This window comes from Desmodus rotundus, chromosome 9, assembly GCF_022682495.2.
Source record: "Desmodus rotundus isolate HL8 chromosome 9, HLdesRot8A.1, whole genome shotgun sequence".
NCBI classification, from domain to species: Eukaryota; Metazoa; Chordata; class Mammalia; order Chiroptera; family Phyllostomidae; genus Desmodus; species Desmodus rotundus.
This window is the reverse complement of record NC_071395.1, coordinates 98,149,208-98,167,582: the sequence shown is the minus strand read 5'-3', so window position 1 is coordinate 98,167,582 and position 18,375 is coordinate 98,149,208. Positions and strand designations below refer to the sequence as shown.

Genomic DNA, 18,375 nt, shown 5'->3' with positions numbered 1-18,375 from the left:
AGGTCTATAAGCTAGGGTAACTATGTAATTTATCATCCAGACCGGGACACTTTTTATTAATTAATTAATTTTAATATTTTTAAATTGAATTTACTGGGAAAGAACAGGACACTTTTGAGAGGGAAAGAGAGTAGCATCATTAATAAAGCCAGGACAACAGGAATATACCAGGACTTCCTTGGGAACTGGGACAGATATCACCTTGTCTATAGCCAACGTGTTTTGTTTCTATTTCCCATTTAGTACCTTGTATTCTTGTTAATGTTCTTGTAAGAAGTCTCTCATCTAAGCCAGTGATTTTCCATTGGTGTGTGGCAAGAATTTTTAAAACATGCAATACCTGACCAGTCAGGGGCACTGACTTCTTTTCTATCAGGTTGTTAAATAAAAAAATGACGACAGCCAACACAGCAACAGCCATCCAGCGTGAATACCCTGTCTTGAGCCATAAATACATAGGTCATATGATGGAGTTGCATCTTATTGGTCACATTGCGTAATTAGATTGTGTTTGATTGGTTCACTTTTGGTACCAGCAGTCCTTATATACAAGCAGAGGCACCCGACTTTTTAAAAAGGCACTTTGGAGCAAAAAGGGTAGGTAGTTACTACTATTATGTTTTTTTGTACGTCAAATAAAATTATGCCTATTTTTTGTCAGATCGGCAAAAAATGTGCTTTTTGGTGTGCTGCAGAACTTTAGTAATTAGCTCATGTGTGCCATGAGATGAAAAAGGTTGAAAATTGTTGTTCTAAGCAGTTACATTGTTCCTTACACTTCCTCACGGTCCCAGAACCTAACATTTTGCCATATGTTTTAGTACGTACCAAATTCTGTTTGTTCATTAGAATGCTGGTAGAAATTGTTACTTAGCAACTTTTACCTTATGAAGAGGTTTTCCCAAAGAGATTTAGTGTTTCTTTTCCCCCCTCCAATTTAGCTAATTGACATGTGCATGCAGAACTGTGGCCCAAGTTTCCAGTCGCTGATTGTGAAGAAGGAGTTCGTTAAAGACAGCCTCGTTAAGCTGCTAAATCCCAAATACAACTTGCCGTTAAACGTTCAGAATAGAATTTTGAATTTTATTAAGGTAAGTGTCTTGTGTGTCCCCTGGGATGGTAAACTTCTATGATTAGAGATTTAATTACATACCAGCTGGTTTAGTGATCTTCTGTAAACCTATGATTGAGCCAGAAGGAATTTTACTGTTTTATTTTCTGTATAATAATACCTTTTTGCCAGTGGATACTGCTTTTTTTTCTAAAGAATTTATAGTCATTTTCCTACTTTCTCTCCCTTTCTACTTTCTCCATGTCAGATAGGAAAGAGAGTGATGAGTACCTTCATTTTTTGGATATGAAACTATGTTGAGAATAGATAACTGACTACTTTCAAAGTTATTTGACAAAAGAGCTACTGATGCTGTTTTAGAATATGTCTATTCATTCTGGATTTAGTACAACAAAAAACAATGGATAGTGTCTGTTCCAGGGTTTCATTAAAATGTTGAGGCATGGGAGTCTGATCATTAAAAATATTTTACTTAATTATTCTCGTCTCTGAATATGTACAGTTTGTCCTTAGCGTTCAAAAGCAGCTTTCTCTTTCAGAGTAAGGTCCATAACCGTCAATCTCTCGTTTTCTGTCCACCAGCTTAAGAATTGTTTTGTTTTTGCTGTTGTCTTCAGACTTGGTCCCAGGGTTTCCCGGGAGGTGTGGACGCAAGTGAAGTGAAAGAAGTGTACCTGGACCTGCTTAAGAAAGGTGTTCACTTTCCTGCCTCAGATGCAGAGGCTGAAACAGCAGAACGAGAGGTAGTGTGTCTCTTCTTTGACTCATGTAAAGTTAGCGTATTACAGGGATCCTTTCTCATTGAAAGGGAAAGTCCTAGCTCTATTCAACATAAGCAAAAAGACGAATTTATTAGGAGGATATTGCAGTCTTTCCTAGAATGACTAAGCCACAGAACACTGGTGTTAGCTGGATCTTTTGAACAACTGGGAACCAAGCACTCAAATGCTTTGTTACTTGTCTACTTATATATGATTGTCGGCTTCATTCCTCTCTGTCTTTGCGGACCAGCTTCTTCCACATAGTCAGTAGCAGAGCTTCCAAACTTTCATGTGATAGCTTTAGCATTTTCAGACTCCACGTCAAAAAACCTGGGAGAAGGAAACTCCCTGAACCAATTTGGGTCCATTTTCTGTTTCTACACATGTCAACTGAATCATGCAAGAACATGATATGCTGACTCCACATAGAGACCATTTGGCAACAGTAGAGGAGGGGGAAGCTTTCAAAAGAAAGGATCGGTGCTAGACAAGGGTACGATCCTTAGGTAGTTGTATAATCCATTGTCATTATTAATATTGTGTCTGGGAGAGATTCTAGATTTTCACATGTACTCTCACATTTGCAAATAATTTCAAGGTTGTGAGCTATGACACTTTGAGCGGCTGATTATAACTCACCTCCTACCTTTCTGTAATTTCTATACTGTAATAACAGTAGTTCCTTCCTTCTGTAGTTGGTGAGTCCTGGTGGAATAAGCAATACCAGAAGTCTTCATGGAGGCTTGGTCCTGAGGGCTGGCTTCTACCTGTGTGGCCACTGGCCTTCTGTCCCCATTCTTTTATCTGCCCATGCGCCTACTCACCCCATCCCTTTAGGTCTTTCTTCCAAGGCACAGTGTAGGAATAGTGTAGAATCTTGCCACTTACTCAGAGTGTGATTTGGGGTAGAATCTTTAGTCTGTCCTGGACTAAATCAGACTCTCACTTTTGCAAGACTTCCAGGTGATGTTTTTGCGCATTCACATTGAGAAACGCTGGCCTCCAGCCCTGTGCTTGGGCTCTCCGCCCAAGGATGGAGGTGGGGCATTCACTCAGGGAGGTGTTCACTGGTGGACAAGGAGATGCTTTGCTAGCTGTGGCTTAGAGAGACTTGACACAAATTGGTTTATCATTTGTTTTTAACAACCCAGAAAGAGGGCAGCTGTAATCTCACATGGCACTTTGTCTTGTAGATGTTTGGTGAAAAAATACGAAGAGGATTTTATTAAATTTTAAATCAGTTAATAATCATACTAGCCACCTTTTACTGACTACATACTCTATGATGGGCACACCATTTGCTTAGTACTATTCTCAAAGTGCCAGGCAGGTTAGACACTTGGCGATGTACTCTGGGCTGACACCCTCTGACCTGGACTCTGGTTGGGAGAAAGTGATTGAGTCATCTGAATGGAAAAACCTGGGTGTGGGTGTTTATGTTAATAAATATTAAATAATATTTCTATATTTCCTTTTGATAGACGACTCCACCCACATGTGTTCCTACTGCACCAGCTCTTTCTTCTGTAATTGCTCCCAAGAACACGACTATTACATTGGTCCCAGAACAGGTAATAGCAACAGCTGACTTTACTGATGACTTTTTCTGAGTTCTAAACAGTTTGTATACAGTTTATTCTTTTTAACAATGTTATGAGGTGGGGGGGGTGCGCTGTGACCCTCATTTTGCAGAGGAGGGGCCTGGGACTTAGTGATACCGTGGTATTTACAGTGGTTCAATTCTAAGTGAACTTAATCCCATGAATTCTGGCTGACCCTAAAGCCTGAGCTCTTAACAATTCAGCTTGGCTAGTGGCTTTTGTGTCTTTGTGGAGGTTGGGCTGGGAAATGGATCTTGTGTCAACTAGCTGATTTTTATTGTTTTTGTAACGACTGTCCAAACGCTCTTTCAGAAATCTCAGTACGTGGCGGCCTTATTACTAGCATTCATTGTGCTAACTGAACTACATTTACTTGTCTGTCTATATTTATTTATCAGGGGTCCAGATGGGCAATTATTATACAGGGTGGGGCAAAAGTAAGTTAGTCGTTCTTTCTATGGAAAATAATACAATAATTAATAAATAATAATGCAATAAACTCTGTGTTTCACATACTCACAAGTGTATACACCTGGTGTACACTTTTGCCCCACCTGGTGTGAAGGTCTTTTCTGTCCTCCTTTAAGGGAACTATCATGGAAGACTTTGTAGTAGTATTATTCCGCATTATATAAAAATCCACGCAGTTAATTTCTCTTGGAATTTAATCCAGGAAGAAAAAAAAGTGTTTCTCTCTTGATTATTCCTTCCCTAATACCATGAGAACTGTAACACTTTGATTTATTTATTTTTCCCCCCATGGGTTGCCAAGAAACCCAGATTAACACTTTGTTTTGTCCCATCCCTTGTATAGTCACCTTCCCCCTTCTCCATATGGTACCTAATCTGATTTTCCTACCCTTATTTTTAATGTCCTCAGGCATGTTTTTGGATTTACTACAAGAGATCTTTTAAGTCCTTTTAGGTGATGGATCCCACATTTGTAAAATACATATTTTTTTATTCATTAAAATATAAATTTGAAAATGTTAAATTTTACAAAATCATTTTCTCTCCCAGTAAGTGTCCCCTTAGAGGAGGAAACAATGTAGCCATTCCTTATGTGTCACATGCACTGACTGGTGACTGTGTTGCTCTCTACAGATTGGAAAATTGCTCAGTGAGTTGGATATGGTGAAGATGAATGTGGAAGTGATGTCCGCCATATTGATAGAGAATATTCCCGGATCTGAAAACCGTGAAGACATAGAGCTTCTGCAGGTGGACTATGATTGCAGGGCCAATCGATCCAAGTGTCTTTTTAAATTATTCTCTAAACTTAGAGCCTTAGAGGTGGAAGACATTTTAACATTGTCTGTCCCATCCATCCTCCTGTATCCTCAATTGATTTCTAAACTTAGCCAAAAAAAATGCAAGGGTGACTTTTTTAGAAATATAATAGTAATTTAGACATGCTCCTTGCCCTTTTACAACAAATAATTTATCTTATTTAATGATTAATAGCCTTGCTCATATACAATCACTTACTCGTCTCTAATAGGGTTAAATGTGTAAAAGTTTGCTTCTATGTTCAGCCATTCAACGAACATCGAGTAACTACAGTGTGGTAAAGGACTCAGGAATGAGGAGGCTGTCCTAGGCCTCAAGGAACGTATGGCTAGGGAACACAATGGTTTTGTAAGCCACAGTTTACTAAAATGTTATAGATGCTAGGATAGAAATTTGTTTCTCACACAGTGGGATGAGGGTTGGGAGCAAGGAGAAAGGTAAGGTTTTTGGAAAGATTCAGATGGAGGCAGTACTCAGGCTGGAGGAAAAAGTGGGCAGTGCACTTGACCTGCGTGAGCAGGTGAGGACACCATAGCAGGTAGTTCATTGTTACTGGAGCATAGGTTCTCCCAGACCTTTTGCTATGTCTGTAAATCCATGCCCTTCACCTTTCCCTCTACTGGTTTGTTCTAATTATCAATTTTAAGCTTGAACGTACATTTTAACATACTAATTTTAGAAGCAGAAAAAAATCAGTTTATGAATCTCTCTTCCCCAGTAAGAACTTTATATCTACTTTTTCAGATTCCAATTGAATTTTTCTTTGTTATTTTTCCTTGAATTTCTCAGATCGTTAGTAAATAACATTTTTCTTAATCATTGCTTCTTAAGGAAACAAATCGCAAAAATTTCCTTGCTCAACAGTGCTTGTAGTTTCTTCATGGATGTGCTTCTTCCTTTTATCTTTCCAAGGATAGGAATTATTTGTGAAGATGCTCTTCCGTGTTCTCTATGAATTCTCCTCTTTTGGGTGCAGTCTTTTTATCATCACCTCTTTCACTTTCATTCCTCAAATATCTGGCTGTATTGCTGATTGTGCGCTCACTTTTGCTTGAGATTCCCTGGCAGCTGGTCTGCATTCTCTGTACTCAGCTCTTGCACACTGAGAGGAAGATGCACTTGCTACAACTTGATACTGCTTTCCAAGTGTGTGGGGTTGGCCTTGGGTGGTCTGAGTGGGATAGCTTGGTTGCTGGTTTTCTGAGTTGTATGCTTCCTACGTTTCCAGCCAGCTATCAGCAACTGGAAGTAATACTCATGTTTCTATCTTAAGCATTGCTCCCACCTCTCTAGTAGCTGCCCCTCGTGCCATCCTATCCTGCTTCCACTGTCTCCAGGCACAGAGCATCCCTCCTTTCCCTTCCACTTTGTGCAGCAGAGAGCATTGTGAGAGCTATTTGCTGATTCTGGGGTTAGAATGTCCTCTAACCTCAGAATCAGCAAATAGGCCAGTGGGCCACATGCAGGCCTGTCTGTTTTTGTGTTGTCCGTGAACTCAGAGTAGTTTTTGCATTTTTAAAGGGTTATTTAAAGAGATAGATAGATGTTGGGGGTGGAGGGGGGAAAGAGAGAGAGAAGTCATTTCTCAACCTATATTTCTGCAAACCTACCTCCAGAGACCACTTGGGAGTAAGCTATACCTCTTAAGGAACTCATCACCACCTCCTCCCATTATCAATGGATTTGAGTTTGTGGCGTCTCTCACGCACGCAGGGCTGAGAAGAAGATTTAAAAGCACAGCTTGGGAGTGTAAAGCTCCTGGTGAAGAGTGCTAAGATCTGGTCTACACAGGCTATTGAGGGCCTTTGACACCGTGCCATCGTGGGCTTAACCCACACGGCAGAAGGGAGCCATCTGAAGGACTGTATAGCCAGATAAAGTCTTAGAAAGATTCCTCTAGTGACAATGACGTGATACTTTTGGGGAAACAAGAAAGTTCTCTGGGAAACAGTTTCAGACAGCATTTCCTGTTCATCTTCTGCTTTATTCTATTGGGGAAATGACATCGTGGTTGAATAGTTTACAAAACCAATTGCCAACTGTATTCCTCCTCTTGGAGGTTCATAACACCCATTTGTATAGTCAAGGCTCTAAGGCTCTGTGTTTAATCCAGCACTTACGAACTGATTTAGCCAAGGAATCCTCATTTGCTGAGTATTTGTTAATATCCTACAAAACATCAGAGTAATGTACCGTGAGAGAAACAAATCAGTATTTTTGAATCAGTGGCATTAAGTGTATTACTTTTAGAGTATTTTACTTAGGAACAGTATATAATTTTGCTAAGGATTCTTGGGGTTCTTGGCCTTGGGCAAATCATTTAGTGTCATTGGACTTCATTTATGTATCTGTAAAATGATGAGTTAAGATGATACTCAGTAAACAGAAAAGATATCCCATTTACATAGGTCAAAATTAATTATTAGAGTTGTGATATCGCATCCTTTTTAAGATATCCACAATGGAAGGCTTTTACAGATATAAACCTCGTGACTCGGGATGTTTAACAAGCGTGTTAAACTAAAATGCAAAATTAAATATTAAAGTAAAAGAGTATGTGCAGATAATTTTCAAAAATAGCCACACTTCATTTAAATCTGTGACTCCAGTTTTATATTTCATCCTGGAGTACACGCAGCGCCTTTTTGTGTCCGTCTTTGGGTGCAGATGTGGGATTGAGTTTTTCAAACATAATGCTAATTTGTGGGTTGCTGTTTTGATGCCAGAGCTTCAGGCTGCGTGTTGCCTTGAATAGTAAAGAGACTTGGGTTGTGAATCAACATCAGAATACTACTCAGGGCCAGTTCCAGTTGAATGGGTTCTGGCAGCAGATCAACTTCATTGCACAGCCTGTTGACTATGTAACTTTATTTTTCTGTCTTCGCTTTTTGTTAAAAACACATGGAAATCTGGTGTGGGGGGTGCTATTCTTAAATTCTTTTGACAAATATTTGATTTTTTTTTGTAATTAATTAACCTTAGAAAGAAAACTATTTCTCCACTCACAACCCTTGTGACCCCTTTGTGTGAGGTGTTTTCCCCTCACGTAAACAATTCTGACACTGTCTAGAGTTGACACAGGCCCTGCAGATTAAGGGCTCAGTCCCACAAGATTGCCCCCCACTTCAGACACTGAGCCCAAGTAGTAGGCCCCCAGATTACTCACACGTGTCTCATTGGGCTACAGAACCAGGGGTTCCCACAACCCCCTCCTCAGGCTCAATAATTTGCTAGAATGGCTCCCAGTATCCAGAGAAATACTTTACCTCCTATTACTGGTTTATTATAAAAGGGACAAATGAACAGCCAGATGAACAGGTACATAGGGTTAGGTCTGGAATGGTCAGGAGCTTCTGCCCCCATGGAATCAGGGTTTACCACCCTTCTGGAACCTGGATGTGCTCACTGACTCAGAACCCCTCAGAACCCCTTTATTTAGAGTTTTGGGGGAGATTCCCTTACGTCAGCGTGGTGGATGTAGTCATCGCCATGGGTGGTGAAAGCAGTCCCCAGCCCCTCCTCTCCCTGGAGATCAAGGAGGGGTGAAAGTTCAGTCCTCTAATCACAGGATTGGTCTCTCCAGCAGCAAGCCCCCTCTTCCAAGAGTTACCTCATTAGCATAAACTCTGTTGGCTTGAAGGGAGCTTATTATGAATGACAAAAGATGCTCCTCACCCCTACCCCTCAGGAAACTCCAAGGGTTTTAGAATTTCTGTGCTAGGGACTGGAGTCAAGACCAAATCACACTATCATGCCTCACTTAGACGGCCAGTCTAAAAGGATTGGTGAAATCTTCTATGGAGACAGAGAACAAGGAGCCTATGAGGCTATTACACATGAAGTCAGCAAAGAGAGACTACGGAGAAACAGTAATTCTTTAGTACTTTCTCAGGGGTCCTCTCACACCTGCCTGAACCTCCATATAAAGCTCTCTGTCCGGCCTCCCCCATGTAACCAAAGGGGCTTTTGGAGGCTTTGGCCTGAGCCTGGCTGGGACATCAAGGTGGAAGGCAGTGAGGGACCCCTGGCAATGAGCATCCCAAGGGCACATTCTGAGGGTAAGAGTGCATCTATGAAGAAGTCATACAAGTATCTGAAGCCAACCTTGTGAGTTGTGAAACAGACATTTATTTCTTTCTCCAAAACCAGCTAACAACCACGGTTTTTTTAAATCTCACTAAAATAGTAAACTTATCTCTTCTTTGTTACCCAAATCCCATTGAAATGATAGAAGAAATATGAGAGCATCAGGGGCATCAAGACCAGAACAGTGAGAAGGTTCAGTACCCAATAGCATAGGTGGGATCAGACTAACAGGAACCCACAGCCTCACCCTGGGAAAAGGGACCCTTCGCAAGTGACTTCCCCCAGAGGAAGCTGTACAAACCTCAAGGTCGGAGTAAAATTGATGGGCCTTGAATGCACACGTGGAGAAGAAAACAGCTGCTATTTTTAGCAGGGAGTTTCTGGTGTGGTTCTTGTTGACCAAAGAATGTCTGGCCTATAGAAAAGCTTTATAAGAGTTTATCTGAGGCAAAATTTTGAAGACATGCCCAGAAACAAAATCTGAACAGATTGAGAATGAGAAAATGCTTCAGAAAATGGCAGTTTTCCTATATCTTTTCTGCATTTAGAATGATAAGGAAAGTACATGAAATGCGCTGGCGGTGGATTAACGAGGTGGGAAAAAGGCATAGTGGGGAAATCAGAAAAACACGATTCTTTTACATCCGTGGGTACTGGGTAGTTAATAATTAACAGTCACAGTATACAGAGGTGGTATTCGGGGAAACAGGACAATGATGGAGGGTTCTGTGGTCTCCGGCTCTGGTGCCTGCAGTTGTGCCTTTGAAGGGTCTAGAAAAGAAAATTACTCTGACGTTTCAAAAGTGTGTTACCCTAGATGCATAAGAACAAAGGACAGAGCTCACTTCAGGTCAAGAGTGACCCTTGCTAAGGAAGCTAGAGGCCTGGGATGTGACCACCCACTGTGCCTGCCCAGTTAGGAATGATCAGACCATCCTGCGTGGTCCCTTTTGGTCGTTAAGCTTGTCAGGCCTGCCGCGTGCCACCCCCCCCCCAAGCTTGTCAGCTTTATTTCTTAGTCCCTCTTTTGTTCACACTGTAAAGGTCAGAGAAAAAGGACTCTTCCTCTAATTAACTGGGGCTTTCCAAGGAATTAGAAGCCTCACCAGTCAGAAGGAAAAGGACTGGCACTCAGTAGGGATTTTATACATGGAAGTCTCATTCCTAGAGAGGATGATGCAATAGGGCTGTTAGAGTTCTCAGGAAAAAGACTTACTGTCCTTCTCTTCCCGAAAGTCAAGGCTGAGATACCATTTTCCTCTGTGGTTATATAGTGAAAGGGAACCTTTGTTTTTTCTACTGTACAAACCAGCACTGCCCACACGGACCAGTTCTCCTACACCAGCTGGGCGTCCGACAATACGACTCAGTTCTGACACTGGCTACCTGGAGTTAGCATCAGGTTCCACAGGTTCAGGGCTCAGCCCCCCGAAACTGCCCCACTTGAGATGCCCACTGCAAGGCTGGGCCTTCCATACTTCTGACCAACAAGCTATAAACCAGGGGTTCCCAAGACCTCCTGGGGTTTGATAATGTGCTAGAATGACTCACAGAACATAAGGGACACTTATATTTACCGGCTTATCATCAAGGATATTGCAAAGGATGCAAATGCATAGGCAGATGAAGAGGTCCAGAAGGGTTCTGAGGATGGGCGCCTCTGACCCCACGCAGCTGGGGTACCCCACCGTCCTAGCACGTGGATATGTTCGCCAACCAAGACACTCTTGAAATGCCATAGTTTGTGTACTTTTATGAAGGTGTGGGGGTTCAGAACAGGTTTCCCCAAAATGTGCCACTTTGGCATGTGAATTATTTTGATCTGAAGGCAAATCAAGACCTTGTAGGCTCACGAGAAATGTTTACCTCTCCCTTAAAAATAAAAATTAGGGGTCTGGCCCATAGTAAGCCACAACCGGAGACAATGTATCGTGACCTATCTCGAGGGCAGGGAAAACATCTCATTACTGAATATTTGCTGCTCTTATCCACAGCACATGCCCTTCTCCGGGGTCTGACCATACGGGCCACCTTCCTATTCCTCGGACACACTGAGTTCATTCTTCCTGGGGATATCTTTCACCCTTGACTCCATGTCTACCTGTCTTTGAGTGGCCAGCTTTTTCTCATCAGTACAGTCTTAACCACGTCATCTTAGCATGCCGGGAGGTCTTGTCTGACTCCCCAGTCTGAAGTCAGCCACTTTCTTGCCCCATCCACATTTCCTTCTCCAGCTAGCACTCTGGCACTTTCCTTGAATTTTTGTTCAGCTGTCTTTGTCTACTAGAATGGCAGCTCCACAAGGCTTCTCTTCTTTACTGCTCTGGTTCTGGCTCCCAGAGCAAGTAGCTGGCGTGATGTAATCAGTCAATGAAAATATCTTTAATATGTTAATGGATTATACCTAGATGTTATGTGGCTTAAAATTAAAATCTTTTTTAAAAAATATTTATTTATTTTTAGAGAGGAAAGGGAGGGAGAAAGAGAGGGAGAGAAACATCAGTGTGTGGTTGCCTCTCCTGCGCTCCCCCACCAGGGACCTGGCCCGCAGCCCAGGTGTGTGCCCTGACTGGGAATCAAACCAGTGACCCTTTGGTTCTCAGGCCAGTAGTCAATCCACTCAGCCACAGCAGCCAGGGCATAAAATTAAAATCTTTATCATGGATATGAATTAGAGACTGTACCTTCATTTATTTTTTTCCAGTTAGATGGCTGGTTGCCTAAATAACATTTATTAACAATTTATACTGTCTCCTCTAATTAGAATTAATACAAGGATGTCTTTCCAGAGGCTGTTCTCTTTGTTTGATCGATGTGTCTATTCCTGTGTTGCTATTATACTATTTTAATTACAATACTTTGCGTTTTCATGTCTTATAGGGCTTATCAGTTATTAAACAGATAGCATGCTCAATTTGGGTCATTTGAAGAGTTTAATCAACATGCAATTATGTGAGATATCACAGGACTCAGAGAAACCACAGGAGATAGTTCACTACCCTGGGCTATTAACCAATATTCCTCAATAGACAAGAGGAAACTTTTGCCAGAACCCAAAAGAAGGAATCATGTGAAGAAGGCAGCCTTGAGAGTAGCGGTGCTTTTGGTGGAAAAAATGAAAGGAATAAATATCTCCTCCTTTCTCCCATGTTCTGCCATGTCCAATTGCTGAACCCAGTCAGGAGGGAGAAGGCAGGGACCTGGTGATGTGTTCCAGGGCACAGAGCAGGGCCGAGAGGGAGGACAATGCATCTGGAGGACGAACGACAGGTATTCAGCACATAGGACCAACCTCTACTCAAAAGTTCCTTGGCCCTGCTTGTATAGACACTTTACCACTGATCATGGTCTTAACGCAATTTGTTAAGATTACAACCATCCTCCAAACTTGGAATTGCTTCCTGTTTGGTCTGCTGGTACTTACCTCCTAGCAGCTGTTCTGTTCATTTGGAACCCATTCCATCTTATTTCCTTCCACCCAAGGTCCAGCGTACTTACTTGGAATCCCTAGTCTGTTCTCCAGTCCATGCCGAACAGTTAGATCCTGCAGCTCTGCTAATTAACAGGCTCCTGCTCTTTGTTCAACTTTCAGGCAGTAAAACTATTTTGCAAAGTGAACGCTTTTCCCTGCCACTATGTTGCTTGTGTCCTGTGAACTGCATTACAGGGGTTGGGGGAGGGGGAGAGACTGGATTTTTTTTTTTAGTTTGCCCAAGTGGTGTGCGATATAAAGATCCCGAGGCTACATCCGATCTAAGGAGTGTTGTGATGAGTTAAGAGTGTCTCCTCTGGTCACAGGCCTGAAATGGTGCTGCACGTGTTCTTGGCATTTGCTTTCTTGGCCTTGTGCACTTGGCTTTGGACCACCTTACTCTGACCTTGAATAGCTGACTCTCCCTGGTACCTCCCATTTTAGTCTTTCTTATCTTGTTTTTACCTAGCCCAAGAGAACAATAAAAGAATAGAATGTTTTCTTCTGCAGAATAAAGTGAGTTCCGATTTTGAGGGGATGACCAGACAAAACCTTACTCTAGCTCGTTAGAGACTTTTAAAATCACACGAATGTAAAATCTGATCCTGTGAGAGTTCATTTGTAAGCAGTTGAGGAAAGAAAACTGGGAGGAAAATAAAAAGTCATCCCCCAGATCACCCTTACTTTCTTTACCCTTCAGAAGCTTGTAAGGTATTAAGAGTGGAAGGCACCTTCACTGTCATCGAGTCTGTCTCTCTTCCTTTGGAGATAGGGCTGCACACTCAGAAAGGGGTTGATTTGCTCACACAGCGGCAGGGATGGAGCTGGAGTGGGAATCGCCGCCTTCTCCTGAGCCTGGGTTCTATCCATGCTACTGTGCTTCTCATGTTGAGCCCAGGATTAACTTTCTAGTGTAGATGGCTAACCTGTTGTCTTTTATATGGGTGTATGTTAGCTCTCTAGCTAGGATGGAAGCAACTTGAAAGCAGTAAACAAGCCCTATCCCTCTAAATCCATACAACTATGTATATTTAGAGTATATGCTTTGTATTCTAGAGTTTGAGTGAGTTCATTAAATGTATCTTGAATAGACCAATGATCTTTGTGGAAGAATTAATGATTTAAGACAAAGAAGGGCTAAGGAGTTACTGAAGACAAAGGCTTTCAGTAAGCTAAAGGTTGACAATATTTGCCCTGGCCAGTGTGATTGGAGCATCATCCCATAACTGAAAGGTTGCAGGTTCGATTCCTGGTCAGGGTTCATACCTAAGTTGTGGGCTTGATCCCTGGTCTGGGCACATATAGGAGGCAACCACTCTGTGTTTCTCTCCCTTCCTCTTTCTCTAAATGTAATGATAAAAAGAGTCCTCAGGTGAGGATTAAAAAACATGTTGACAATATTCATCATTGGGACCAAGTCAAAAGTGTTCTAATGAATTGATGATCTTGAGAATTATCTTGACAATTAGTTTGGCATTTATTCACTGAGGCTTGCATAACACAAAAAGGACTGCCTGAGTAAGTTAGGCTGGGAAATGTTCGGTTGTAGGCTGGGGGGTAGTGTTTAATTTGAGCAGACAGAGACATTCTCTGAGTCTCTTGCAGCCTGGGCGCGGTGCCCCGGGAGAGAGGAAATATGGTATGGGCCGATAATAGGAGCATTACCGTGCAGATATTATTTCTAGAGAAGGCTTTCAAGTAAACACATTTCTTCCTGTTTTTACCTTTTTTTCAAGGGGAATGTTCGGGCACCTTGCGTTTTATTTGTGTTGAGTTGCCCTGTTGGCAAATGTGGCACAGTCTTCCTCAATTTCTGAGTGCTCTGTGGAGGAGTGAAAGCCATCTGGATGCTACAAGAGGAAGCTGTTAATGAGCTTCTTGTTTTGCTCCAAAGACTTTTGAATTGATTGTCCAGTTCACTTTAACTTAGAGGCCTGCCTCGGCTTTGATATGGTGTAAAGTGAGGCAATTCCGAGGGCTCCGTGACCGGACATACATACCAGCAGCTGTCACTGTGTGTTTTTTTGCTCACTCCACTTGCCTTCCCACATCCACAGCCCTGCAGGTGCCTGCTGTGGGAACGCCTGACCTGTCCTTCTGGTCCGTGGTGCTTGATCTAAGCTGTTTCCAGGTGGCTTGGCCCCTCTCTGAGACAGACATCAATTGGAAAGATCAGAGTGGGCTGGCTTTTGAAGAGCTTTTTCAGATTCTGCTCTGCAAACCTGCTGGGAGATGTGGTGTTCCTTTCATGTTTCCACTCCATCCCTCTCTCCAGAGGGCAAAGGGAGGGTCTTCGAGTACCCGGAGCGGGAGAGGGAGGAGCAAGGGACTGTGGATGTTGGTTGCAAATTCATTTCAAGTTAATTAATTTCTGCATTTTTTCATCACAGACCTCTAACAGCCATTGTATTTCCTTGATCTTGACATTGCTCTAGCAAGGCTGCCAGTGAGTGGGAAGAATAATTTTTGTAGACTCGCAAATGAAGGAACAAAGGAAAAGTTCTCATTCATCACAGGGATTGTATTAAATACTCAGTTCTGAGTTCTTTCCTTTGTACATCAGGTCCTGGGTAGTGGTGTGAGGATCACAGGAGAGTATTAGTAATCTAGTTCATCTTCTAGTGGTGTCTCCTTACACTACCCTAATACATTTATTGACTACCCACTGTATGCCTGATGTGGGGGTTTCAACTACACCATTTCCTAGTCTTACAACAATGTTGTGTTATCTTTGTTTTATAGATGGGGGAGGAAGAAAAACCCTGAAACTGAAATGTAACTAAATCCCATATCAGGTATACGTATGTGAGAGGTCTTTGGCCTACTGAGTCTAGTCTTTTCCCTTCGCTCTCTACCAGGGGCCATAAATGAGCCAAATTTACTTGTCACCTGTCCTTGTTTTATTGGAACAGGACCACAGCCCTTTGTTCACATTTGGTCTATGGTTGCTTTCCTGTTATAATGCACAGGGAGGTCGTTTTGACAGAGGACATATGGCCTGCAAAGCGGAAAATATTTCAATATCTGGGCCTTTCAGAAAATCATTGGTTAACACTGCTGATAGTAGCCAACTGTTTATTTAGCAAATAGGAGAGTTTTCTGGCTGCACGTTGCAGGCATAAAACCCAGAGTCTATCATCGATCTGTCTGTCTCACTTTGCCCCTGCTTTTCATTTCCCTTTACCTTGTAAATATTTTTGTTATGATGGTTGTGGAGAGTAGTGGCTTTTACCTCTGAGTCTAAATGCCAGCTGGTAATGGTTTGATTTATTTATTTAGAGATTTCCTGTCAGAGCCTTGTAATAGATTGTTTAAGATTCTAAATGGTTTTGTAGCACGTTTTTCAGCGGGTCTTTCTTAAGGGGAAAAATGTCAGGTGGTATAACAGTAGGGTGACTTTGCAAGTTCTGCTGCTTTCGTCGTGAAAGGGGACACGTCCATGTGGTTGTGCCTGATGTTCATATACTATCACGTGGACAAATTCCAGCCAAGGTGGGTCTGAAGAAATATGACTATCAGTTTTATGCTCCTCAGGCTTATATGGAGGTTTGCCTAGGACAGGGGTGTCAAAATCATTTTCACCAGGGGCCACATCAGCCTCCCGGATGCCTTCAAAGGGCCAAATGAAATTTTAGGACTGTATAGATGTAACAACTCCTTAACTGGGGGCAAGGAGCTCGGCGCTGCTGCCTGGTAGAAACAAGGTGCTGGGCTGGATAAAACAAGGTGGAGGGCCGGATTAGGCCCACGGGCCTTGTGTTTGCGCCCTGTGGCCTAGGAGGAAGTTAAGTTGTAAGGCAGCAGTTTTCAAATGTCAGTGTCTATAAGAAATACTTGGGATCTTTGCTTAAAAAAAAAAAGTAGTTTCCCAGACCCTCAGCCTAAGAGCTCCTGAATCAGCAAATCTGCTATAGGTGCTTCTGGGGCTTACAGGCAACTGTTGGTTTGGGGAGTGGAGTCGTGGCTTACTGTAAGGATTCTGGGTGATTCAAATGAAGATATTATCCATGACTCGTTTTTAGGTCTGGTTCAGTTTATCTTGGAATATGATGCTGTAGCTATACATTTTAAATGTTTACCTAAGTAAAACATAATAGGAAAATCATGTTGCTGTAAATGTATTTGAACTACGTCTTTCTTCCACTACCTCTAATAATACAATTGCATGTTATGTTGTATGTCATATGTCATAGCTATTATGTTGTATGTCATATGTCATAGCTATAGAGTTCCTCATTGTGTACATCTCGTTTGGTTTTAATGTCAACCCTTGAGAGAGACGTGGCAAATAGTATAATTTTCATGTATCAAATGAGAAAATTGAGATTTAGAAAACAAGTGATTTTTTTTCCTAATAGTACAACTAGCTAATAAACAATCCATCCCGAATTCCCATACTCTGCTTCTAATTTCTAGTCCTGCACCAATTTGTTCTTATGACACCTACTTTGATTTTTAGAGGAAAATGTAATCATTTATAACTCATTGCCTTCTGAGAAGAAGGATGAGCTATCTATCCATAGTTAAATACTTGGTAATCACTCATAGGTCGCTCAAGGTAGAGGGAGGTGATCCTAAATGCATACAGATTGGTGAATCAGTTGTCTTTATAGAACATTCCTAAGCATGGAAAAAGAAATCTCTCTCCTTTCTTGGACAGAAACTTTATAAGACGTGTCGAGAGATGCAGGAGCGGATCATGGACCTGCTCGTAGTGGTGGAGAATGAAGACGTAACCGTTGAGCTCATTCAAGTGAATGAGGATTTGAATAATGCCATCCTTGGGTATGAGAGGTGAGCAGACATACCCTGAGGTGCCCTCCCCAGCCCTCCTCCCAGTCTAGTTTCACCACCAGTCACTCGGCATGCTTAGTAGAGTGCCTATCAGGTGAAAACTCAGGAGGATCAAGAACAAGTTCAGAACGAGGCTGCCCTCCTCCCAAGGTAGGGGATCTTGATCCTGGCCTTCTGGGAACTTGTGACATGGCTTGCGAGAATGAGCAGCACTGGGAGCGTTGTTGGGTGCCCTTGGGCGTCATAAACCCCTCATCTGTGAGTGGGACCTGGATCTTACTCACTGACTGATGTCTGCACCGAGCACATCGTGGGCTCTCAGACAGATGAAATGCTATAAACAAAGTATCTCAGTGAAAGTGAAATTGACCCTAAGTTTGAGATGGAGAAGAATATGAAAAGAGAAGAAGGGAGAATATTTTATATGGAAAAAATAGTCTGTGAAAAACCAGAGCAGCCAGTGAGGAAATTTTTTGTATGAACATCGATTTAAAAAATGTTTTTCATTCAGAAAAGAACAAAAGGGAAATTTTTAAATACTCATAATTTTATCACTAATATTTTAGTTCTAAATTTTCTATACTTTTGTTTATATAGAGAACACATACTTTGGTCTCTCCCTTGATTTTATTTACTACATAACAAGCCTTGTGTATCCTGTGTTTCTAAATGCTTTGGGGAAACCTTTTTTTTTTTTTGAGAGTGAAAGAGGGGAAGGGAGGGAGAAAGGGAAGGAAAAACATCAATGTGAGAGAGAAACATGAATCGGTTTCCTCTCTTATGCACCCCAACCGGGACTGGGAATCGAACTGGTGATCTTTCACTTTGCCAGATGATGCCCAACCAACTGAGCCGCACTGTTCAGGGTGGAAACCATTATTTTTAACAGTTGCATGCTGCATAATGGCCCATGTTTCTCTCACAGTTCACTCATTAGGCATTTACATTATTTCTAACTCATTTATTCATTCATCAAAAACTGTTCTTCTAATCTTATAGTAAGAAACCACCTTCAATCATAAACATCCACACTTGGAAATTGAAATAAATGCCCTGAAACGAAAGTACAGGAGGTCTATTTGGTGAGAATCCCAGTGGGACCCAATCCAAGTGGGGAGAAGGAAGCTGCTCTGAGGAAATGCCATTCAAACTGAGAACTGTGGGGGTGGGAGCTGATCAAATGAGGAGCAGGTACAGGGTGTGAAGCTATGGGAAAGTGCCGTAGGCCTGGGGGGAGTGTGCACCCAGAACCCACCCCCGAAGAGCTGCAGCAAGCTTTGATTGACCGGTGGCTTTTTC

General features: G+C 42.1%; 1 protein-coding gene across 3 annotated transcripts in view; it reads left to right on the top strand.

The window, feature by feature from the left end:
* TOM1L1 (target of myb1 like 1 membrane trafficking protein) overlaps positions 1-18,375 on the top strand; it is a 48,787-nt gene that overhangs the window by 12,095 nt on the left and 18,317 nt on the right. For all 3 annotated transcript variants that reach the window (XM_053910414.2, XM_053910413.1, XM_053910415.2), the window contains exons 4-8: positions 942-1,091; positions 1,690-1,815; positions 3,315-3,404; positions 4,539-4,655; positions 16,943-17,076. In XM_053910414.2, the coding sequence (XP_053766389.1) occupies positions 942-1,091; positions 1,690-1,815; positions 3,315-3,404; positions 4,539-4,655; positions 16,943-17,076 (617 nt within the window). The remainder of the gene's footprint in view (positions 1-941; positions 1,092-1,689; positions 1,816-3,314; positions 3,405-4,538; positions 4,656-16,942; positions 17,077-18,375) is intronic.